The sequence below is a fragment of the Lolium rigidum genome, chromosome 6 (genome assembly GCF_022539505.1).
Source record: "Lolium rigidum isolate FL_2022 chromosome 6, APGP_CSIRO_Lrig_0.1, whole genome shotgun sequence".
Classification (NCBI taxonomy): Eukaryota; Viridiplantae; Streptophyta; class Magnoliopsida; order Poales; family Poaceae; genus Lolium; species Lolium rigidum.
In genome coordinates this window covers 305810456-305836954 of record NC_061513.1, presented here as the reverse complement: position 1 = coordinate 305836954, position 26499 = coordinate 305810456, and the positions used below count along the sequence as shown (strand labels likewise).

Here is a 26499-nt window from a genome sequence, read left to right as displayed (position 1 = left end):
CTTTTAGTTCTATAGCTTTCCCTTCAAAAAGTTCTCATTGAAACCTGATTTTTTCCCTAAAATTTCAAAGTTTCGAGATTTCCCCATAATTTTTTATTGGTTCACAATTTCCTGCTGTAAGTGACGAACTCTTAAACCTACAAAATTATTACCTATCCCGGTCTACCGGGATCATGTGCCAAGGCGCACCATAAATCTAGTAAGATATCATTGAGGCATTAGCGCAGTGTCAAAGAAAACCAACACAAACAAGAAGCTTAGAGCAGATAGAAAATCAGACGGTTGATGAGTTTACCGCTATACTAAGTTCTAAGTCCCACCTGTGGACTGTTGTTAAGTTAGTTCAGATTTAGTCAACACAAGAAGGCCGAGAGGGGGTCGCCATGTACCCCGCATGTTTGTTTTACCAAAACAACTAGTACAACCAACATAACCCATTTAACGAATGCTTTTTTTTACGCTACCAAACAGTCTGGAAAGAAGTAGGCTGTAGATAATAGATTCTCCTAAACAAAATTGCAAGATGATAAAATAGAGCTGCCGCAGCAGTACACAGCCAATCCTGACATATAGGCCTACACATCTACTAGGGGAACAATTATTTGGAAGATGAAGAACAAAAACAGAAGAGGTACCAAATATGTTTCAGTGTCTCTCGGCATGATCGAGCAGTAGAAAAAGAAGGGAAATGCGTGGACAGGGACAAAGGACCGTTTAGAGTTCAGGTCGACCAACGTGGCATTTGCTCCTCCAGCTTCAACTCAGGTTTCCTTGGATGGTCTGCAAGCTGGACCTGCAGGAAATGCTTCAGTGTTTCCTCGTAGGAGCCGTTCAGACAGACTTCCCTGAGTTCAGATAGATGATCCAGGCCAGAAAGCTGATATGACGACCCACTGCAGCAGTCAACTTTCAGCAGCTCAAGTTTTTTCATTGTTTCTGATGCAAAAGTCACATGTAAGCTGGATCTGCAGGCAATATTAAGGACCCTGAGCTTCTGATAAGAGGACTCCTCAAGTCCATCAGTGAAGACATGAAAATGGAGCAGGCCATCTTCAAGGCCCTCCACACGAAGGCGTAGAATGCATAGTTTTGGAAGCTTGCCAAGAAACTCTAGGACCTCATGCCTTAATGTGGCCATCTCCAAATGCAACTTTGCGAGCTTGCTAAGGTTGTTGACCTGTAAACCTGGCAACCTGTCGATGAGCCCATACAGTTTGAGACTTTGTAAGCCCACTAAACACAGGTCGCTGTCATCCAAGCAACCTTGGCTTTCTTTGTCGAACCACACTGACAAGGATCCCAAATGGTATTGACTCGATATTGCAGAGGAAAACGCCTTACTGTTTTTTCTGTTGATGCCGCACACTCCCAACTTGCGCAACTGGGTGAGTTTCTTTAGCTCCTCCCCGTGTGACGCGCTGATATTGACAACACCAAGCGTGTGCAACGCCGTCAGTTTCTCGATCCCTCTGGGCACCAAAACACCAGTATGAGCATGGCGACCCCGGTGGAACTTGGACAACCAGGATATAGAAGTATGTGCTGCTGATGGATCCTCTGCTGCGACGGCAGTGATACCGCCACGGATGTACTGCAGCTTTTGTAGTCTGGCGATAGATGCTGGCAGAATGATTATGGAGGTGTTTGTCACATCCAAAGTCTGAAGCTGCTTCAGATGACCTAGTGAAGGAGGTAGACGGAATATCCCATGGCATCCTCGTAGAGAGAGGAACATGAGGCGACGCAGCAGCTTCACCATCTGCTCGACATCGTCATCTGTGACTCCTGCTGCATCCTCCAGATCCAAAACCCGTAGAAGCTTCATACTTTCAGAGACGAAGAATGATTTCCAATATCCAAAAACTGTCATTGACCGTAGCCGTGAGAAATCGATGCTCTCGAAGACCACCTTATCCCTGTCCCAGCTGTCTGATATGACAAGATGACGTCCACTGCGTTGAGTGGTTAGACTGCAAGTGCCGGTCAGTTCAAAGACAAGGTTATCCTCCATTCCCCATGAGAGGATACACTCGCGCAAAAATCCATTGACTTGGCATAACACCATCCTTACGTCACTGAATGCTGTGGTGTCTGACTGTGGTGGCTGTTGGATTATGCTCAGATTGAGGAGAATGAAAAAGAACTCTTCCCCATTCTCTTCAGCAGATTTATCATCACTATCCCTGGAGTAGCCCTCTGCGATCCAACGCCTAACTAGACGCCTTCGCCGAATATTGCGGTCTCTAGGAAAAAATGATAGAGAGAACATGCATGGCTTCACAGAATCCGGACACGTACGGAAGGAGGAATGCATCCAAGTAAATAGATCCCATAGACTTTCAAACTCTGGATTGGTCTCTAGCTCACGCATAAACCTGAGATTGATGGAACTTGCAGTGTCCATCCATCCGACTACGTTTGTAGCCAGTATGCTGGCCATAGCAACTATTATTAAGGGGAGGCCCCCGCACATTGAAATAAGATCTTGTAGCACTGCATTTCCATGATAAGACAATGAAGCGGGGCATGGGGTCTTCTTAGATACCTGTTGTTCAAACAAATCTTAGATACCTGTTGTTCAAACAAATTAACATCTGACCTGTGTTACCCACTGTGATACATTCTTAACCTTGCATAACCATGCCATATAGGAAATATATACTAGGAAAAGTCCGGTTTGAACATGAGTGCATGTGAAACCTAGTTGGAAATGCATTTTTCAAATGTTAAAAAATTATGAAATAAAAATATCCAGGTACGTACGCATGTTTCATGTATGCGTAGAAAGTTTTCGCGGAGAAACCACTTTTTTATTTCAGAATCTAAAAAAGACAAAATATGTCACATATATACTGCTATATAGCCGTGCAAAATTTTACTTTTTTGCCGAGACAAAATAAAAAGTTTTTTCGTCACGAAACTCATGTCCAGGGCACATATTTGAGATCATCTGGGAAATCATTTTGTGTTTCGATTTTTAAAACATATTTTGATATCACAAACGGAACTTTTCAAAAAGTGGGTTCACATGGCCCCATGTTCTATATATGCACACTCACATATGTGCACATTAGTCACAATATCGCGTTATGTAAAAAAAAAAAATAACGCTCTAGAACTTGCCCTGCATGTGCACATTAGCCGCTCTGTCACGGTGACTATTAGTTTGCACACTTGGCCGAGTGTTTTTTTTTTTGTAAGAATTGCACCCTAAACTTTTGTTTCTTCTCGTTGCTAGGTCGTCTTTCCTATTTATTTGTGCATTTGGTGTGCTTCAAGCTAATTTTAAAATTGTTTTCAAATTAAATACAACAAACAATAAAATAACTAAATAAATACAATAAGTGGGGCTCGATCAAGGCGTCGCATATGCTCAACGAGATTATTTTGAAGTTGCTCGTGAACATTGCTATCACGGATTTTTGCATGCATGGCGAAGAAATCAGCATAATCTACAGGCACCTCATGATCAACCTTCGCAAAAGGGCCCTGACACTCATAGGGATAATATGTCTCCTGACCTGATTCTTGCGGTCATCCTCGATGATCATGTTGTGCATGATGACATAATCCTGCATCACCTCCCACATTTGTCGTGAGCAGGGTACCGGACAATTGCAAATTGAGCTTCAAATGCCCGCTCGACATCCTTCCTGCAAGCCTCCGGTCGCGAAGCAAAGTGGCCATTCTTATGATCTGATAGAGCCGGGATTGTTTTGACAAAAGTGGCCTATTTTGAATATATCGGCTAGATAATAGCCTTGGTATATTGGTGGCCATTGATCTCTTAGTTGCATGGTGGAGCATAACCTTCCACTAATTTGCTGAACACCGGAAACCGCTGCAACATATTGATGTCATTTTGTAATCACGCCATGCCAAAGAAAGATTGCCAAATCCACAGGTCATAATCTTCCACAGCTTCAAGCACCACACTGCAATATCCATGACGTCCTTTGTATATACCTTGCCAAGCAAACGGGAAGTTCTTTCATAACCAGTGCATGCAATCGATGCTTCCAAGCATCCCAGAGAATCTTCTCGCAGCATTTTGTGCCATGATCCTTGCAGTCTCTTTCTTCAGTTGGCCCTTTCAAGTAGTATTTGCCAAACTTTCCTACCACAGCTCAGCAAAACTTGTACATGCACTCAATGTAAGTAGACTCACTCATGCGAAGGTAGTCGTCCTATGTATCGGCAGGTGCTCCGTATGCAACCATCCTCATGGCGGCGGTGCACTTCTGAATCGACGAGAACCCAGCGATGCCTACAATATCGTGCTTCAGCTTGAAGTAGGGGTCGAACTCTCGAACGATGTGGAGGATATTCATGAACAAACCTTGCTCATTCTATACCGGCACTGAAAATTGCGGGTCTGTGTTGCGTCATCTACGAAGTAGTCGTTGTGTAGCATGGTATGCCCCTCCATCCTCAGCTGGGGCTTCGACTTCTTTCTTCCCGGCCTTGAACCTCCATGGCGTGGCCTCTTCCGCTTCTCCGCCTCGGCGTCAAGCATGTTCTGGAGCAGGGGCGAAGCTCCCCTTTGGGCAAGGTATGGCACCTGCCCTACCTTAATTGTTTGCAAAAAAATCGCATATACGTATGCATCTATATACATACGAACAGTTCTGCACAAGATTTGTGCGTTTCTGGAAGAAAAACGAGAAGAAAAGGAGAAAATGGGCCACGCTGGGAGATAGGCTACCGAATATGGGTCTACTGGCCGCAACCGCGCGTGGTGGAGAGGAAAATCAACATCTCCACTCGATCTCTCGAGTCCTACGGACGCGATGGGAGTCCAGGCTCTTCGTCTTCGAGAGTTGGACGCGACGCCGCGACGAGAATCACACGCTTATGCGACAGTTCCTTGAGCCGCCTTTCTTCCGAGCAGATCCCTCCGGCAGTCCGACTCCACCTTCCGGCCCGCCCGCCCGCGGCACGCCCCTGGGCCCTGGTAATGCAGCAGATCACCTGGCGTCAAGGTGCCGCATGCTCCTGGCCCTCGGCTTGCTCGTAGCTTTAGGTTTTTGCGATACTGCCAAGTAGGAACGTTTTGTAGCTTTGTTTGTGACCGAGCCGCTGAGAAGAAGTAAGATGGACAAGAAGGGAAAGAACCCCGCAGCTAAGAGAGGAGGTATAATTATAGAAGATTTTGTCATTTGCCAATTTAATAAAGTTTAAATTTGTGAATTGTAAGCTCGATAACATGGGCAAACTACTACTGCATTTCTTTTTTTAATTGTAGATTTGAATAGATATGTTATGCCGCTTGCTAGTGGCAGTTGATCTAAATGAAATACCCAAGATGACTATGCTAAACATGTCTAAACGAAACACCCAAGATGACTATGCTAAACATGTCTAACGAAACACCCAAGATATTTTACGCCGCTTGCTACTGGCAGTTGATCTAAACGAAACACCCAAGATAGACAAACTTTTTTATGTTCTAAAGTTTGCCTGACCTTAAAAAATTTCCGTCCTTCGTCACTGTTCTGGAGGAATGCGATGATCGACAAATGCTCCCGAATGTCGTCGTTAAAGGCTTGCTTGTCTTCCAACAGTCGGACAAGCATCTCATCATCGTTATCCCTGTTTGAAGAAAAATAAATTGATAAAATTCAGCCGCGGCAGAGGAGGCAACGAACAACGACCTATCGCGCCTACCTAACAAGGTGTCGAACACTTTCTGTAAGCTGAGGTGAGGCGGACTTGACGGCGCGTTCTGGGATGCGTTGGCGAGGCGGTGGTGGCGAAAAGGCTGGCGAGAGAGCCAACCGCCACAACAGTGCCATACTCGGAAGAGATTTTCCATCGAAAGGGCCGGCAAATCGAGCAGCGATGGAGGGTTGGGAGGCGCAGGAGGGGAGGTGCGACGAGAAATAAAAGGCGCGAACCAACTGTTATGGATTTGGTCATCGACAGGTGGAAGCCCGCCTCGCTTTTTATTGTGTCCCGTGTGCTCGGAGCATTTCCTGTGGACCGGGGACGGGCTCGGGACGCTGGACCTCATATTGAGCTGTACCGTATGGAAGGAGGCTTTAGAGTGCGCGGTTGAGAACCAAAAATTATTTGATGCACCCTAAATACCTTTGGGATCGCTTTTGAGAACGCAGATGCTCTCAAGCAGCAAAACAGCTCCGATGCCGCATTCAGCGCCGCCCAGACCCTTGACTACGTCAGCGTTCCTGCAGCGCGACTTAGGCTCCAACCGGACAAACACCACATTGATTTGTGCCATGGAGGCAATGCAATCGACCTCGGAAGAATCCCAGCCATCTACTGCGCCGACGATTGTGGTCACGTTGGTGATCCCTATCCTCTTCTATATAGCCCGTTGTGAGAACACCACCAGCCAGCCTCCCGTCAAGGTCTTCAGAAGCCTGTTTTTTCATCGAGACGGTGAAAACTAGTCCAGTCACGTCCCGGTTGCTTGCTTTCGTCGTGTCTGGTGGCCCCGATCTATCGGTGAGAGAGAGAGAGATCGTCATCCTATTGCATCGGCTTCTGCGTGCGTTAAATGCCTGTGGCCTATCAGTCCTCGCCTGACGGGTAGCTACCACGCGGCGACTCGTCTGCTTCCTCTATTTATCGCGGAGCTGCCACGCCTGATGGCATTCACCACCGTCGTTTCACATCTCTCCCCTCTCCTCACATCAAAAAACATCACCATCAATGGCGGGCTACGGCAATGGCGCGGCGAACAACGGTTTCGGGCGGCGGTCCCTCCATCGGTGAGAGGGCAGGCTGCTATAAATGGCCGGCTACTCGGCACCGCCGGACTTCCGCGCTCCTGGCGGTTGGCGGCTGAGCACGGGAGACATGCCAATCCCGCCACTGCCGCAACGCGACGCCATGGACGCAGAGATCGAGGTGGAGCTTGCCATCATGAGTGACGAGCAGCGCGCCGACCCGTGTTTCTTCCCCGACAACTACCATGAGTGGTCGACGTACTAGCAACGCTACGAGCGGGAGTTGGCCTCCTACGATGGCCCCCCTCCCCCGCAGGCCGCAGTCGTTGGTGGAGCGCGCCGGGCCGCATGCTAGAGGCCGTCCTCACGCACATCGAGGGCGACAACTACCCCGTGTTGTAGATGCCGCCGCCGAGGCTAATGCTCTCCGTGTCCTAGTCATCGGGCTCAGCGTCTCGATCGGCAACGAGGTCGTCTGGATTCTCTCCTCCTGCGATGACGAAGAGTAGCTTGCGCCCCGTGAAGGACGAGCCCGTGTCTCCGCCGAGCAACCGAGGACGCAACGCCGACGGAATCGTCATCTGCGAGAGGCATGCCCCGTCTCCAGCATGCGGGCACAGCCGCCTCGTCCAACCCAAGCGCGAACGGGGCACCGACGGGCGGAAGCGCAAGCCGAAGAGGGAGGCCGAAGCGGCGACCCTCCTCGACGCCAAGGACGCCGCGATCCTCGAGGTGGTGATTGCGAGGTCGCTGAACGACCTCGTCCCTGCCGACAACACCCTGCCCTTGGACAAGGCTATCGCCTGGTCCAGGCAGGAGTGGGAGAGGGAGGAGGCGGAGCAGCAGCAACGGCGGTTTGAGGAGGCTGCGCGGCGCCGCGCAGCAGTCATCAACTTGGGACAGCGACGACGAATGGTACCGGTCGTCGCCGTCTCCGCCACGCGTCAGCGACCCTGGCCAGGGTTCTAGCCAGCCATGCCGCCCAACGACGACGACCCCGACGAGGGCAAGGACGACGGCGGCAACAACGTTGCGTTCTACCGCCATTTTGGCATGTAGAACGCCATGTTTTATGTTTAATTGATATGTTTCCCTAGCCGAATTCAAATATATTACGAATTCAGCCTATATATAGATGTACAAACTCGCCTATATATGTTAATAATCTCTAAATTTAAGCTACGTTTGAACGAAAATTCGGCCCACCATAAATATTTTCGTAGATTCCCAGCTCGAAAACTGGACCGCCCAGGCCGAGGGGAGCCCCAGCGAGTGCTCCTATCCCATTGTGAGCGCGGAGACCGACAAGCGGCAGGAGGCGGCTGGTGCGTCAGTGGCCAAGCTGACGTCGAGCAGAGATAACCCCCGCGCAACTCGCTGAGACGCATGTCACCTATTTGACGAAATGCTTAACAAGTAATGTCAGAGTATCTTCAGTCGGCTCCTAAATCGTCCTCAAACGGTGCTGGATTGAGCGTTTGGGAAACGTGTGTTGTTCATGCCGTGTTTGGGGGACGTTGCTTCGCAGCCGCGTCCCCTAAACGCTACCCCAAACATTAATTTTTTTTTTGTTTTTTGTATTTTTATTTCAATAAAGAGAAGAATATTCCACAAATTAATACATAATTTGGAACGTGGTTTAAACAAAGATATAGTTGGAATATGGTTTTCCACAAACTAATACATAGTTTGAACCATGGTTGACATAAATACAAAACATTGCAAAAAAAAACTAAACCTAACTAGGCTGAGCATCGAAGGTTTCGTGTGTTTGCTGCCAAGAAAGAACACTCGAGGGCACACCCAGTCACCCAAACTGGAAAATCCAGCTGGTGAGGGTGCCCCTGTTGGTTCTTCCCAGGAAGAACATCAAGAAACCTTCGTGCATATATTCGCTGCGAAGAAACAACACTCTTCAGTCGTCGTCTTCCTCGGCGTTGTCGTTGTGGTAGTTCCAGCGGCAACGCGTCTCGTCGAACACCTCGACGTTCATGTCCCTGTCGCCAAAGTAGGAGAACACGAGCACGAAGCCGGCTTTGAGGTGGTGGTAGCGCGCAAACTTCTCCTAGCCGATGTGGAGGTACATCTTGCCGCGCACGTCGTAGATCACGTCGACGATCCACCGGCAGCAGCGACAGTCATCATCCCGCAGATGCATCGAGCCCGGGTGCTCGTCGTCGGTGATGAAGTCGGCAAAGGTGTCCGGAAGCCTCTGGATGCTGTGTGGGTCGCCCTTGAGGACGACGATGAAGTCGAACAGCACGGGGCCCTCCTCGTCATGCATGTCCGACGATGAGGACGACGGCATCATCGCGGGCGACGGCTAGCGTGCAACTCTGCCGCGGCCACGACCACGACCACGGTCGCGAGCTCGGCCTCCGCCTCTACCATCCATGGTGTCGACTCTTGAGATGGTGGCGGCTAGGCTTGGGGAGAGAGGCGCTAGGGTTTGTGTGTGAGAGGGACGATGAGAGGCGACCCTTTTTTATAGGCCGGAGGGAGGCGGGGGAGCGATGGCGCTCATTAACGCCGGCACGCAGAGCTAGGCACGATGAGACGCTTCGTTGCGCCTCTGCGGGAACTGCACCGTCGCTGCGCGCCAATAACTTTCGTCGCGAGGTAGGCGACGGTAGGTTAAAATTCAATGTGCCGCTGATGGGTCGGCCCCGCCACTCCTCGCCTCGCTTTTCGGTGCGTCCGGCGTCCTCGGTGCGTCCCCTGTGGGAAGGGGACGGGCTCGAGGCGCACCGTATCGGCGCCGGACAAAAAGCGGCTTTGAGGGACGCGGCTATGAACGTTTTTTTATCCGGCGCACCCTAAATCGCTTTGGGGATGGTTTGGGGATGCTCTCACACGTAGGCCGTGACAAGTAACTAAAGTTTAGAGGGCAATTCGCAAAACAACAGTCGGCCACGTGTGCAAACTAGCGGTCGATATGGCAGAGTGGCTAATGTGCATATGTGAGTCAAGTTCTAGACTTGTTTTTTTAAACGCCCTATCTTTAATAAGGCCGTTGCCAACAGAGAGATATAAAGTGCTAAAGACCAGCCAACAAAAACCGCAGAACAACCAGCAAACAAAATAAAAGGAATAAAAAAATAGCTAGAGCTTCGAGTCCGTTGTCCCGCCTTGTCGTCTGGCTGAAGAAGACGCGAAGTTGTAGAAGAAGGACGTCCTTGAGGTATTCCCCCTCGCCAACCTCCAGAGGCCAATGCAAGCCACAATGACATTTGTTTCCACCTCTGAAGAAAGCACCCTACTTTCTCGCCCCGGATCAGAGGGCGCCGCACCTATCAAAAGGTAGAGAGCTCTTCATGAGCATGCATGGGCATTGTACACTTGCCGTCAGAGGAAAAGGCTCCGCGCAATCGGCTCACCACGCCGCTATCCACAGACTTCACCTTCGCCCGCATCACCAACCGCAACAAACGAGACCAAGCTGTCGGGAGAAGACGGAGAAGATGCGGTGAAACCGCTACCAACTACCTACCATCCACTGCCGAGCACATCCACAAACCCCGCCATCTAAAGGCGACGCCTTCAACAAGGGAATGACGCTGGAGTGCCGCCGCCACCCAAACCGAAGCTTTGGGGTTTCACCCGAGATAGGTAGGTCATGGAGGAAGGGAATAGACCTCGATGTCGCCTTCAAGAAGGAGATCGGCGCCGACAACGTCATCGAGATCGTGACCGCCACCGTCGGCCAAGAGTTTTCCCCGGTCTAGAGCCCTTCTTCCGGCCGCATCCACCAACCACCAGATCGAGATCAGTGGCCAGGGAGGTGAGATGGGCGCACGGGGAGGAACAGCAATCTTCACCTTATGCCAGAGGCCCAGCTGGGTGGTCTCCGTACCTCGCCGACGCCCACCGCCCCCTCACCACCCACACGACCGAGAGCCACGGTCAGCAGCACCGGACGCCCGCCACCCGCCGCCAGGTCGACGCAGCCATCCAGGGCCGCCGCCCTTGCTACTGTGGTCCCAGACCTGGACGAGGAGAAGCACCCCGCGGCCACCCAAGCACTGGCGAGGGCGAGGTGAAGGTGGGAGAGGAGGGCCGCCACGCCACCAGAAGCCGGGGCCATCCCCCCAGCGCGGAGGCCTGCCTCCATTCCACTGGCCCACTGGCCCAGGGGACCCGTGAGCAACTCCCCGCCGCCCCCATCACCGGTTGTGCCAGGCTTTGCCGGCGGCAGCCTCAAGGGACGGCGAGGAGAGGGGAGAGGGGTGGGGGAGGCAGCATGAGGGGAGGGGGTAGGGTTTCCGCCCCTCAGTCGCCTAGAGGAGACGGCCCGAGGGGGTACCGTTTCCATCTTTCAGGATGGTTCTAGACCAGTTTTTGGCAAAACGCGACTTTGTGACTAATTAATGTGCACATACGCGGCAAGTTCATTGATGAGTAAAGATGGGTTCTCTCTACATTATGCATTGGTGCATCGCTGTGACAGAAAATAAAAGGAAAGCATGATCATTACTTAAGCTTGCATAAGGAAGCAAAAAAAAAAAAAGCCTTAAGCTTGCATAACGATCCAATAGTTATAAAAAATAGAAAATCAATATTAAATAAACTGTGCGATATTTTGGATAAACAAATGGTCTCCAAGAACATCAAATACGTTTTCCCAAGAAAATTGGGGTATGCTAGATATGAAACACAGAAGAAATGGTCTCCAAATGAGAGAAAGAAATTATAACCAACGTGTGGCAATATCTTTTATTCTGAAGAAGAAAAAAAATGTAGTACTGAAGTGGCATCTCCGTTGAGAAATCTACCGACATATCATATCATACCACAAATTAAAAAATTCATAAACCTTTTATTGGTACATATTTAATGTACTGGAAGTATTCTCTACCCTTATAAAAAAAAGGCATCATGCGAGATAACATTTTTTAGGGAACGACCATATAACATTGTACTTGAACAGGAAGGAATATGTTCACCCTCGATCTGTTTCTGTCCAGCAGTCCAAGATAGTAATATTGTATATATCGGGTTAATTAAGTAAACACGTGCAGTAATCTCATGCCATCTTTTGATATGAAATGAGGAAATGCGAGCAACTACAACTGTGCATGCAGAAAAAATAATGAAATTATCAAATTACTGGAGCAGGAGGGACATGACGGAGAAATGTATTATTTCTGGTCTATGCTGGAGAAAATGTGGATCGGGAGGAAACATACCTCATTTTTTAATAGATCAAAGGCTGCATCAGCTTCTAGAGCTTTGACATTAAGCACAAGGTCTTCCTTATCTCCACAATATGTTGCAACACTTGCTTCAGTTGTTATCACGATGATAACTGTTTGAGATCTAGAGTGTCTAGATACAATTGAAGATTGTATCAAATCCCATTCCTGTGTGGACTGGAGCCCATCAATTATGACGAGGCACCGACGTGTACTCAGAAGCTCAGAACACTTTTGAACGGCATCTTTCATCCCCACCATACTACGAGAGGGTGCAGTTTCCTTGGCTTGAAGTGATTCTGACTGAAAATCCAAAAGCAAGTTCCGCGAGAAGTCCCTTAAACTGAAGGGCTGGGTTTGTGATAAACTCACCCAGCCGTATTCTTGAAATTGCTGATTCTCAAGTATCCGGTCATAGTACAAGTTTCTGACAAGAGCTGATTTTCCAACGCCGGGCATTCCCCAAACAGACATAACTTGGGAATGGTTCATTTGTGCCTGAGCTGTATAGTAACGAAGTTGATTCATCTTCAATCTGCATCCAATAAGGGGAGAATTCTGCATCCAGTCCCTGGCTGCTTTCTTTTTAGAGTTGGGGATCCTATGGTAGGAGGGATGGCCATTCCACTGGTTATGGCTCAGGTCATACTCTGTTAATATCTCCTTGCTGCTGGTCCATGATGTGCTATCGTTGTTCGCCTCTTTTTTTTTACTAGGGTCTTGAGAACCCTACAGCGGTTAGAAACAAAGAGAAGAAAAAAATCTTAACTCTGGAGAATTTTTAACTCGAATGAACTAACATGGTTAACTAGAACAACTATAATTTATTTAGTTCAATGGCAGTAATAGTTCTCCTAAGATGATGATGTAACAGTAGACAATTGTTGATTCCAACCTCTGCATCAATTGACGAGTGAGTCCTACGGATATGGCTAATTTTTTTTTTTGGAGAATAGGGATCACCCCTGCCTCTGTATCAATTGATCCATACGGCGTTACGGATATGGCTCATGATATGGATACGTTCTTAAGGTGCCCTGATCTTTCAAGGTATGCATGTAACTAAAAAAAATAGTTGCTCCAAATCAGAAATAACAGAAGTATTTGGAGAGTAGACGTAGGTGCTACAGTTAGAAGGTATATACTCTCTCCGTGCAAAATATAAGATGTTTTGGTATAGCGGAAGTATTTAGGAACCACAATAAGAATATACTCCCTCCATGCCAGGATAGGATTTTTAAAAGCAAAAAAATATTTCTGACCCATGAACAAATATGCAAAATAATCAAGTGTGCGAAAAAAGTTTCTCATATATATAGCCCTTTTGGATATATATATTGCTGAGAGCTTGACACTGAGCGCCTGCTTGGGGTAGCTAGCTGAGTAGATGCGCTCGCAGCCCTGAACACCCGCGTTCAAGGCCCAGGGCCCACAATGTAGGTGTGCTGGTGTGTTCTTTACAAAATAACGCCACCAGGTGCTATTGCCTGGTTAGTCTCATTTTTCTTTAAGAATGCCAAGTGCACCTTAGGCGTTCGCCAAACCCAAAACACCACAAACTTGTGAAATCCACCTCCCCAATCCAAAATCTCAATTCTCAATGGATTCGAGAACCTTTGGGGTAACTCCATGAAATTCACCCAGCCTACTAATGTCCGATTTGGCCCGTGGGGAGGGGGAGAAGGTCAGGGTTCCCTATTCTAATCTGTCTGAAATTCGCTGCAAGTAATCTGGATGATGGAGCAGTATAATACCAAGCAGAACATGGATAAATACTGCTCTTATCATGTAGAAGAGATAATATTCTGGCGCAGGGAAGAATAAATCACGCAAAACCATGCTACAATCTAAAAAAAGGGGGGAGGGATCGGAGGGATCAAGGGAGTAATTTTTATTTTCTTAAATTATTCTAATGTAATTGATGGTGTTTTCAAGTTTACCTCTCTCAGGAAGGCACAAACAGAGTGCTCAGCTGGCAACTGCTTCAGGTCGAATACTTGGTACGGATGTCCCACACACAAACTTGCAATTTCGTATTGCAACGAGGACACGATGATCCAGCTGCCATTTTTTCTGTCAGGAAGGAACGTCCTGATAGAATCCCACTCTGCCATGGTGGAAAGGTCTTCCAGGACGACGAGGTACTTGTTCTTGTCGACTAGCTGAACAAACTCGCTGAGGAGATCGCCTTGCTTGGCACTCACATCCATACTAGTAAGGACATCGATGCCAATGATTGCTCCTTGCCGCTCTTGGCAACTATTTGCATAGAAGTGAGCCATCAAGGACCGGACAAACTGATGTGGATTGAAGGGATGCGTGAGGTTGACCCAGGCTCGACATGTGAAATTATGACTGACCTCTGGATCACTGTAGGACTGTCTGATGATGGATGTTGTCCCAATACCTCCGCCTGCCCCCCACACTGAAATCACTTGAAGGTCGGCATCGTCATTTTTGGTGATAAGCTGAGTGAGATCCCCTAAGATGTGTTGCCTTCTCGTATCGTATCCTACAGCAGCACGGGGCGTCAGCTGTTGCTGCGCGGGGACAGGCTTGGAGCCAGAGTCGCCGATGAGGCTGTACCGCGAGTTCCTCCTGCTCACGTCCTCGACTCTCGCCTTGAGCTGCTCGATCTCGTCAGCAGCCATGTCCAGTGGCCCAGGGGGGAGTGCCATGCATAATTGCAACACTCTGGACCACGAGCTGGTTCTTTCCATGTGGACTACGAACGCGATCAGGTCTTCCAGGTCGTAAGCCAACTCACGCATCTGCCTTACCCAGGTCCTCACCACTATGTTTTTGACACGCTCCTCGTTAGCGACGTTAAGAAATGACTGCATCATTTCGAACTCGCCCATGATGAATACGAGGTCTCGATGCGAGCGCAGTGGCAGATTTGTCTCCTCCTCGATCGCTGACTGGACCTTAGTCAGCGCCCCCTGCACCACTGACTTTGCTAGACCAATCACCAAGTCACCCATTACGGCCCGTGTGTTCTCTCTTAGTCTGCTAATTCCCTTTGTGTTGGTTGTTTCCTGTGGGGTGTAGCTAGCAGCAGGAAGTAGTGATGCTTGTGCTGGAGTCGTGCATATATCCACTGAAAGTACCTACAGATGGGATTATAAAAGCTCAGAAGCTAGGAAGCAGCAAGTACATTTGGGCAACTTTTTTGGAAGTAGAGATCAGAAGCTAGGAAGCAGAGGTTGGATGAGTTGAGTCTTAACAAATAATCTTACTATGACTTATTATACCACTATATTTCAAAAAATGCCAATTATACAACTCTATGTCCAAAGGTGGATTCCTAGAAATTTTATGTGAACCCATACTGTGGAAAAAAAGTTGACTTGGGAGAAAAGGGGGAGTCCAAAATTATGTGGAAAAATTAAGTGTGCCATTAATGACCATACCTGGTCCAAGGACCCTTGGTCTTTTGCCTCCATCTCATTTAGCTTATCAACAATTTTCCCTATACTTGGCCTTTTGTGCCTATCTTTCTCCACACAACTCAAAGCCATTTCAATGCATCTCATTACTTGTTCCGAATATGGTTCTATTGCTTGTAACCTGTTCCTCCATTTTGCATGAACCTGTTAGTTCAGAACATATAGTATATATTAAAAACAGGTAAAGAACTATTTCAGGAAAATATGCAACTGACCACGGTTCTTAGAAAATTTTCTTACAAGTTCAATAAATTGCTTGGAAGACATTTCATCACATTGAGTGTAACCTGTAGGTCCACTTATTATCTTTATTATTATTACACCCAGGCTGAATATGTCCAATTTATTTGTGATTATCTTGCTTTCTATGTATTCAGGCGGTAGATAGCCACTGCAAAAGGCATCATAGGTGTTACAGATAGAATGCAGTGCAACAATAATTACTTAAATTCGAAATCACATAAATAAGAAAGCTTACAATGTTCCTATACAACTTTGTGTGATTCGCGTTTGATCTTGTCCGAAAAGCCTTGACAAGCCAAAATCTGCAAGCTTCGGCATCATGTTGTCATCCAACAATATATTAGCTGGTTTTAAATCCAAATGATAGATAGGAGGTTTCGATTCCTCGTGAAGGTATTTCAGACCCTCACAGATCCCCTTAATTATTGCATAGCGTGTAGGCCAGTCATGCCCACTGTATTCATCTGTTGGAGAAAACACATTGTTGCTCAAAATGCAAATTTAGAAAATGATCACTTCAAGTGTTAATTTAATAAGAGAAAATAAGAGCACAGAAATACCATAAAGATATTTGTCAAGGCTTCCTTTATGCATAAACTCGAAACATAGCGCCATACGCGCTGAGTCAGCAAAGACCATTTTTCCATCGTGCAGTACAAATTCTCGCCGAGTTTCATGGCAAAAGCCAACCAAACGCACAATGTTCTTATGGTGGAGACATGTAAGGTTGCGAAACTCCTTCTCAAATTGCGCATCATCATATCCTGGATTGGAATGAAGCAACTTAATAGCAACCGTTTCACCATTTGTATGCACTCCCTGCACGACATCGTGCATGCATTCTTTTAGTACTTCAGTGTTAGTACTATGTAACATGTGCATAGCAGAAAATGGTACTCGACTTATTCGCAAAAAAGAAGAGAAAATGGTACTCGACTGGAAATAATGTGAGGCCAGGTAACAATGTATGCTTCTTTAATCTTAGTACCTTGTAAACTTTTCCATATGCACCGATACCAACTTCCCGGTCCTTAGAGAAACCATTTGTGATCCTTTCCAATACATGTAGTGGCACATGTAGTGGAAAAACACTGCTTGCATGTGCCAAGTTATTACTTCCCCTGGTTGAAAAAAGAAAAGAAGGGGTCGCATGTTCATCATCAGGAACTGCAGTGAGGGGAGAAGGGGCCGTCTGGGCATTTAAAGGTTCCCGAGACCCTGGAAAGGCAGCCATGAATACTGGACATTCGTTGGCCTGAACTGCTACCACAAGTCCTTCCACTGATCCGAACAGGCTCTGCAAGGCCCACGGGTGCAAATTAATGCTGTTGTAAACACGAACTTGTGATGATCAAATTAAGTTGAATGGACACAATCATCAGGTTCTTGAGGCAGTAAATAAGAGACTCAAACCTGTAGAAGACGGTCAATCCAGTCCTTGGCTAGCGATGGACATGCATTAGTCGAGCCGCAGACCAGGTGATGCAACAGGACGAATTGCACTGCAGTGTCAAATATAATAGCTGTAGTTTAACTGCGGTAGCCAAGTTGAAAGTGTATATAATTTATCCTCTCTCTATATTAATACATCATATATTAGTATGTCTCTAATGCTCAGTCGGCTTAAGTTATGTCTCACACGAATTACATCAGTGTGTATCAATGCGAGCCTACATAAAGTGCAAACGATAATCTTTGAGCCGAAACAAAATCCAACGGTGGAGCACTAGCTGAAACTTAGCAATTCCGTACTAATTGATGCACCAAGAATCATAAAAGGAAACCTGCACAGCAAACCTGGAAGTGATTTATCTTTTGATATTTGGAAAGTGCATTCTCTCTCTTCTCGATATATGAAAAGTGAATTTCTCTCTTTTATACACCTATGATGCAATCTGGCACCATGGTGCACCCATGTTTAATATACTACCGTACGAAAGTATATATATATGATACTCGGATATATGTTTCAAATTAAGTGACACTAACTGTCAAAAAAGCAAAGGTGAAATCTGCCATCTGCCATATGCATATGTACTCAAATGAGTTGTGATCCAAATTCATTCTAAAGGGATGCTAACTTTTGACGAGCGGAGTGAGGCCCGTCGCCGGTAGGCTTGGGCCGCTACGGATCGATGCCATCGCCTGTATATATCTCTTGTAAGCCGCCGGCTAGGATTTATCAGATTATAAGATAATCCACCGCGTTTGTAAACATTCCCCGATATAGTAAAGTATTTGCTGGCTAGTGCCCGTGATTTCCCCCCTTTGTGTTGGAAGGGTTTTCGACCTTAAATTTTATGTCTTCGCTCCGTTTTCCTTTATTGTTTTTTGTTATTTATTACTTATCGTGTTTATAACAGATATCAAGGATGCACTCGTGCCAGTTGTACAACCGGAAAAAACAAAGATCACATGTCATAGGTAACCTCCAGGCCAGCAGGGCCCCAACCAATGATAAGGAACTAGATAAACATGTCGTGAAATCCACAGATCTGTCATCTATCATCTACTTATTACATCTCTTAAGTCTTAACACTACAAGAATTCAAATCTCATCCATTACAGACCGATGATCAATTTGCTTGTGTATAAAACAGATCTCATATATGCCTGATCTAAATCAGATACTCCTCCTCCCGGTTCAGAATAATTGCCTAAAAAGGATGTATATTTTTTATTTAAGACATATCTGACATATAATCTTGTCGACGTCCTTAAAATTTTATTATTCCAAGTATTAGCACTAGACTAAATAACTGACCAATTTAACTCTTCCCCTCCGCCTGACCTCTACCAATAGACCAAAAACTGATAGAGCTTTGCACTAATCAGATCCAACCATGGAAGCGAAGCACAGGCAGCGTGCGTCCAGCGGCCGATCTGCCAGATTAAGATAAAATCTACAACTAGAGCAAGATCTGTCATCACACAAGATTAACCGGCAGGTTTTAAAACAGGGACAGATTTAGGGTCGCAGAGCAACAGTGAAAACACTAACCTGGAAAGCCCTTCAAGTAGCGGCCGTCAAACACAGTGGAAGGAATTTGAGCACTGGGCAGCTATCTAGCTTGCTCTTGGACTAAATTATATGTATGCAAGGAACCCTAGAGGCCTGACCACAGTTGGTGAGGTGCACATGCGGCCGGACTAAATTAAACCACCACCAGTTGTCCCTTCGCTTTTGAAAACAAGATGCGTGTACTTTTAACATAAGATCTTAGCTCAGCTTTAAAATAATAAAGCCAAAACTGCGGGTAGTACATGGATGCTAAGGGCATCTCCAACGGGCCGTCGCATTTTAGACGCTCAAAATATCCGCACGTGTCTGTTTGCATCGTCAGACCGACGCAAAAATGTCCGTTTTGGTCCGCGCGTCCGTTTACGTCTGGGGTGCCTCCACGCATTTTTTCCTACTTGTTTTTTTCCTATTTTCCATTTATAAACATAGTTTCAAAGATTACACAAACTAATACATAATTTGGGAACATGGTTTTACACAAACTAATACATAGTTTGGATTTTGGAACATGGTTCACAAACTAATACATAGTTTGGAACATGGTTTACACAAACTAATACATAGTTAAAACATTGCAAAATGAGGAAACCCTAACTAGTGTTGGTTTCGCTACTTTCTTATGTTCGCTGCCAAGAAAGAACACTCTCAGCCACTCTCAGACACCGAAAGTGAAAAATCCAGCTGGTAATGATAGCCGTCCTTTCGAGGAAGAACATCCAGAAACCACCACTAGTGGCTTCAATTGCCCCGTGGCCATATTCGCTGCAAAGAAAGATCACTCTGACAGTTCTAACTGTCGGTGTCAAAAGCCGGACTCGCCGGTGTGGTAGTGTCTGCGGCAAGATGTGTCGTCGAACACCTTGACGATCATCTCATCGTCCCCCTCGTAGAGGAAGGTGCGCTGGCAGCTGGGCTCGAGCGTGACTGGTTCGGCCCTGTGTGCAGGTACATCTTATGCTGCCCGTCAAACAAGACCTCGACAAGCCACCGTCAAAAGTTGCAGCTGGCCACCCGTAGCTGCAACTGGTTCGGCTCGACGCCATCGACGAACTCGGCGAACATGTCCGGGAGCCGCTTGATGCCAAGGGGGTCGTCATTGATGCGGAGGAAGAACTCGAAGCAGCGCTCCTCATGCGAAGACGACGACGACACAGGCGACAACGACCGTGGGGCCATAGCATCTCCACCTCGGCGGCCACGCCCGCAGCCTCGACCGCCTCGCCGGCCACCTGGACCCGCCATGGACTTCCTCGCGGGGCTGGCTACGTCGCAGGAAGAGCTAGGCGGCGCTACGGTGGAGCTTGTGGCGGCTAGGGTTTGTGTGGAGGAGTGGATCAGGAAAAAGAGAGTGTGCCATCTTTATGTAGGTCGGAGGCAGGTGACGGGCGTGGCACGCGTGGCATCTCCATTACTGCGTTGGCGGAGGTGGGCAGCGGCCACTCGGCAGGCGAGGCATCGCAATTAACGTGGCTCAGACTGCCGAAGCAACGCAGCGGCGCCAGTCGCTGGCGCGCCTGAGCAAACGCATCGAGTCAGGGTCGCTGCCAGGCAGGCTCGACGACACATCCGCCAGACATGAGCAGACACTTTGTGCGTCCGCGCAGCGTCCGCATCCGAGGCGCATATTTGGGCCAGGTTTGCGTCGCCGCGGACGGCCTGAACACTATGCGTCGCCCCGCTGGAGCAGGGCCCCGATGCATTTTCCGACACCGCGGAAGCAAACGATCGCTCAGTGTCCATTTTCATTGCCCCGTTGGAGATGCCCTAAAAACATCTTACATAACAAAGAAATTACAAGCAAACAACAAAAACGATTGAAGAACAACTTGCAACATCGTTGTCCTCTTTATCAATCTGCAACCCAGCGTCATTGGAGCTCAAGAGGAAGCCAGGTGTGGCTTGACATGGAAACAACACTAGGTAGTCACTCATCAGCCACATTCAGTCCATCGTCGAATAAGGCTCACTGCCTCTTCGCCCCGACTCGAAGCACGCCGAACTGTCGGCCGATGGAGATGCTTCCACTGTGGCTGCATGCAAACACTACTACGAAAAGCCTTATTATCCACGCACCAAAAAAGGCTACGGCCGATGTACCAGAGCCAGCCGGCGGAAACATGCCGGTGGTAATGCGTCGGCGGTAACACGAGTTATCCCCGGCGCACCAGGCCTGGTGCGCCGGCGGTATGTTTTTTCGAAATTCGAAGAAAAGGCCAATCTAGATATAGATCTAGATCTAGATCTAGCTCGGGTCCGTCTAACTCGGGTGTTTCCTTGGGCCGCCTTGTTGGTGTAGGAGTAGGAGGAGGAGGAGGAGGTCGCCGGAGGAGGGGGAGGAGGAAGTCACCGGAGGAGAATGAGGAGGCCGTCGGGGAGGAGTACAAGGTTGTCCATGCAGCAATAGGAGGAGGACGTCGGTCAAGAGAAAAGGAGAAGGAAGGATAAGAGGAGGAGGGAAAGAGGAGAAGAGGGAGAAGTGAGAAAAGAGAAGACGCAGAGGGCCGGTTTTGCATATATAGCATAGGTTACCGCAGGTACACCTAATATGGTGGTGCGCCAGGGGTAAATTTTAATTTTTTTGTCAAAATCCAAAGCCGAAAAAACTCATGTTTCTGTTTTTAATTTGACGAATCCAATTTTTGTCTAAACGGCCGGTAAGGTATACTTAAACCGCTCAAGTTCTTTGGAAATCAATTGTAGCTCGGTGCCAGCATCCAAGACCCCATCGAGTGCATCCCACACATCCTTACCATGATCAAAACTCACGTACGGGTCAACAATGTTATCCACAAGAATACTATAGAGAGCTGCCTTAAACATGGCATCGACTTTCTTGTAAACTTCATCCTGAGCAGGAGAAAGATCACCCTCAGGTTTTCTAAGAAGGGCGCTATCGTAGTTCAGGTTTTGAAACCACATAATTAATTTCATGCGCCACCTCTTATAGTGCGAACCATCAAAGAGAGGCGGCCTAGTAGTAGCGGCAATGCCACTTGAATTCATTTGCCTATAATCAGATTTTTGGATTGTTGAATATATAAGAAAATTACCATATGATTTAATTCGAATAAATAGCTGACAAATCATGACTACACAAACATATGGTGAACTAAACATGCGGATCAACAAAATAGATGAACAAATAGCATCTAGACAAGATAAATCCTATCGCATCTTCTCCAAACAACAGTACTAGAAACTCTAGCAAGATCTGAAACAAGAAGGATAGATGCACAAACCGTCCAGTGTTGACCGCAACTGCAGATGTTGGTGGCGGCAGCAACATCGTCATTGTTGTCGCCCATATTGAGGTTACCCAAGAGGCCGTCGATGTCCGGGAAGAAGTCGTCGTTCGGGAACTCATCGTCAGACGATGTCGTGTTGCCAGTAGTAGCGCGTAAATGCTCCCCAAAAACCTGATTGCCCCTAACCCGTACAGGTCTACGAGAGGCAGGGTTCCGGAGGCCTACTATCCCGCCGAAGGATGGGATGAGGAAGACCAAGGCGGCATCGCAATGTACTAGAAAGAGGTAGTCACATATGGTGTCTCGGGAAGGTCGTGTGGCGCAACCCACGTTCGAATCGGCACAGCCACGATCCAGAAAAATCGGCAAAAAGATAAGCTTGGCTCGACGAGATTCCCGCAACCCCCGACGCGACATCCGTGACGAGGCATGGCGTAGCGAGATGGGTGGCGGAGAAGGAGGAGGAGTGCGCGAGGGCTCTCTCTCTCTTATCACTCACTTACAAGGAGTAGAACAACCCATATTATATACCACTTCAACTCTCTCTCAACTAGCAACGTGGGACTAAACTTTAGTTCCACCCCTTGCCATTCCCACATGGACCTAGAGAATTTCAAAATTTGTACTAGGATATGGGCTAAGGCCAAAGGCCAAATTCAAGCAAAATCAGCACCAAAACTCGAAAAATTGTGGTTGTTGAGACAAATTCAAGCCCCACAACATAATTTACATGCCCAATTGAAAGAACAATAATCTCAAAGGGGAGAACCGAGCGACCAAGTCTTGAGTGAAGCATGCACCAAAATGAAGTGTGAGCAAAATAATAAGTAGAGATGTATCATTACGGTATAACTTTTAGGGCGCTTTGCTAAGGCACATCTATAGGTGCCCTGAAAGCTACACATACTAGGGCACATCTAAAATGTGTCCCAAATCTACATACCTATTAGCGCACATCTAAATGGTGCCCTAAAAGATATGCCTCTTAGAGCATTTTTTGGATGTGTCCTAAATGTTATACCTATTAGGGCACATATACGAAATGTCTTAATAGGTATATAGCTTTGGGAGCAACAACACATTTAATCTTACAAACAAAGCATCTCTAAATTGATGGAAACATTTAGACAACACATTTCATCATTTGATGAAAACATTAAGGATAATTAAGCCAGCGTGTGAGTACTGATCTGATTGGCTTCGACGGCGAGGGAGAGGGATGCGCATAGCTTAGGGTCCCACTGGACCGGCCTTGTGGGCTGGACTGAGGGCATCTCCAGCGGCGCGACGTGCGTTGGCCTTGACCGAAAATGCGTCTGGCACCACCTCCAGCGGTGCGACGCAAAGTAATCGGACCGTCCACGGAGACGCAAACCTGGTCCAAATATGCGACAGGTTTGCGTCTCTGCGGACGCTGCGCGGACGCGCAAAGTGTCTGCTCGCGTCTCCACCGGGCCCGTCTGGCAGCGAGTCTGCATCGAGGGCATCGCTTTGGTGGTCAGCGCTTCCGCGTCTGTGCCACAGACTTCGTCATCAATGGCGCGGCTGCCTGTTCTGCGCGCGCACTGGCGGACGGCGGCTGGGCTTCTGCGCCGCCTTCAATGGCATCGTATCCCGCGCGCGGCCGCCCTTAAAAGTCCACCGGCCGCGTTCCTTCTTCGCCCACACCTCCACTCACATCACCACCGTCGCAGCACCATGGGGAAGAAGAAGAACGACTTCGAGGCATCCGGCAGCGGCAGCAAGAGGGTGTCGCTCCCCCTCACGGTGGGGAGGCTCATGCACGGCAAATGGTTGCCGTGCGACGAGGCCTGGTCCGGCGTGCAACTGCCTGGCGGCTCAGCTGCCGCCGGGTGCCCATCCCTCCAGTCCCTGCGCGCGAGCCTGATCGGAGCGCGGAGATCCGGCGAAGGAGGCGGTACCTGCCGCCGGACCTCCGCGCCGATCCGGCGTACGCCATCGACTCCCAAAGTTGGCGTACGTATCTGTCGACCGAGACGGATAGGAGAAGAAGGGCGGGCTTTATGGGCGACAGGGATTTTCCCTTCGCGGCTGCACCGTCGACTCGTCCACGAAGACAGGACGCCCCGACGTGTCGTAAGCAGCCGTCGACGCGCGCACAGTACAACGACGACGACGACCGCGACGACCACGACGACGACGCCTACGACGACCACGAAGACTACATCGAGACGCTCGCGTACCATAACGAGGAGGTGAAGGACGATAGCGGCGACTACGTCGCGCCCGTCTTCTACGAATGGCACCAGGCCATGGCGGAGGGCCGCAATTTCGAGTTCCTGGAGAACATGACGGACGACGAGATGGTGAAGATCGGCGTCCTCGTCTCCGAGAACGACTCGCCTGTGCAGCCGCCGCTGCCCCGCTAAGCCACATAGCGTACAGAAACATTTAGGTGGATGGCTTGCATGTTTAGAGAAATCATGTGGTGAAGAGCTTCTACCTAAAGATAAAAGATATCATTTGGCAAGCACACATAGCGTACACAAGCATTTTTTTTTCCAAATTTTTCTATGGCATTGCTCTCCTTGTCTTGTCGGCATGTGCAAATCTACACAATATCTAATTTGTCGAGTGACAACTTAAGTGAAATAGTCAGGTCCTTCACTGCCCGCCTAATTTTGTTTTTTTTTTCCATTTCTGATTGCTTATGGTTAATTAGACGAACTCTTGACCCTGGTACACACTTATGCAACTGACCAATTTATGTGTTCCCTCTGTCCTAAAGTATAAGGCATAATTTTTTCGCACAACTTTGATCAATAATATATACTAAAATATATGAATTGAGAACGTGTAAATTATTATATCGTTGCATTCATCTTGTAAATCTCTTTCATTTCATATATATTTATATAGATTTTGCAGACATATTATATAAGTGTAAATCATAGTCAAAAGGACCTGATATTTTGGAATGGAGGGAGTAAAAACAATCTGAGCATTTTTGCTCGGTATATATGAAAATGAAAATTCAGGCTCGGTATATATGGGGCTCGCTGTTTGATCGGAATCAGGCCCCGTACACTTGTGATGTGATGATACAAAGATGACATTCAGGGGGTCGCACAGTAGTTGTAATCTTTGTGATTCACAGTTTATGCAATTTGGCATCTGTTCTCCCAAGCCTTCGCCCCTACAACCGAAAAGGCCACCACCTCCTTGTGGAGATTTTTCGATAAAGGATGCTTTATTACTTTTGAGAAGCAATTACGTCCAGCCTTTGCATAATCAGGATGCACACATCCGTTTATGAGTCTTAAGTCCAAAAAGATGTCAAACTAAAAAAGAACTAGGCGGAATACATATCAGAACGATGAATCATATAACGCCTAAGGTGTGGGTGGGACTTCAATCCGTAGACTATGCTGCCACCCATGTAGGGAAAAAGTATTCCTCGCCGTAGCCTCCAACCGTGTACAGACCTCCGTAAATAGGTCTCGGTTCTCCATGCGCTGAAGAGGTAACCACAAACGGAGAATACCTGTACATCTGTAGATGACCTGCAACAAAGAGCAATTTTTATCATTAAAAATCTTGTCATTTCTACTCAGCCAAAGCGTCCAGATAACTGCTAGCGCCCCCACCCTAAGAAGCAACTTGAACCTTGAATCTATACCATGAAGCCAATTGCCAAAGACATTGACCACACTAGTCGGAGGATACAAGGTAGACGCTACTTGGATGACAGACCAAATAGATCTCGCAAACTGGCACTGGAAGAAAAGGTGTTTAATAGTTTCATCATGATGACAAAAAACACATCGAGTACTTCCGTGCCAATTCCGCTTAACAAGATTGTCTTTGGTGAGGATGACACCTCGACGAAGATACATCCAAATATTTTTATTTTTAATGGTATCTTCATCTTCCAAATTTTCTTATTATTATCAACTGGTAAATCCGAATGAAGTATGGCGCTGTATAAGATTTGACCGAGAAAGAGCCATCTACATGTAAATTCCACCTAAATTCATCTGGTTCAGGTGATAGATTAATATCCCCCAACCTTTGAATTAAAGCATTCTATGCCACTAGCCTTTGTCCTAGCAAAACTCTTCTGAACGTCACATTCGGTGGAGAGGTAGCCATTACTGTGGCAATGGTATCTCCTTTGCGATGAACGATACTATACAACGCAGGATACTGTTCACTTAGGGGTGCATTGTCTAACCAAACATCTTCCCAGAACCGTATCTGTGCTCCATTCTTAATTGAGAAAATACCATGACGAAAAAAGACATTTTTTGTCGCCATTAGACCAGCCCAGAAGTGAGAATCCCCAGATTTTCAAACCACTTGGGATAACGTCTTGGAGCCGATATATTTTCTCTGAAGAATAGTTTGCCAAATCCTATCCTCGGTAAGGACCTTAAAAAGCCATTTACCTAGCAGAGCCGAATTCTTGACCTCCAGGTCATGAACTCCAAGCCCGCCTTTATCTTTGGGACTACAAACTATACTCCATTTAACCAGTCGATATTTCTTTTTCTCGTTGTTCCCTTGCCAAAAGAATCTGGATCGATAATAATCGAGTTTATGCAGAATTCTTTTTGGCAATAGGAAGAAAGATAACATATACAGTACCATATTTGTCAGTACCGAATTAATGAGTACCAATCTTCCTCCCACGGA

General features: G+C 47.5%; 1 protein-coding gene across 1 annotated transcript; it reads right to left on the bottom strand.

The window, feature by feature from the left end:
* Window positions 1–721: 721 nt before the first annotated feature.
* Window positions 722–14868, bottom strand: LOC124659205 (disease resistance protein Pik-2-like). Its single transcript, XM_047197135.1, has 4 exons — window positions 13825–14868; window positions 11879–12532; window positions 3952–3966; window positions 722–2533 (listed from the first exon to the last, which is right to left on the bottom strand). The coding sequence occupies exons 1-4, from the start codon at window positions 14866–14868 to the stop codon at window positions 722–724; spliced, it is 3525 nt and encodes a 1174-aa protein (XP_047053091.1).
* Between the last annotated feature and the right edge of the window lie 11631 nt (window positions 14869–26499).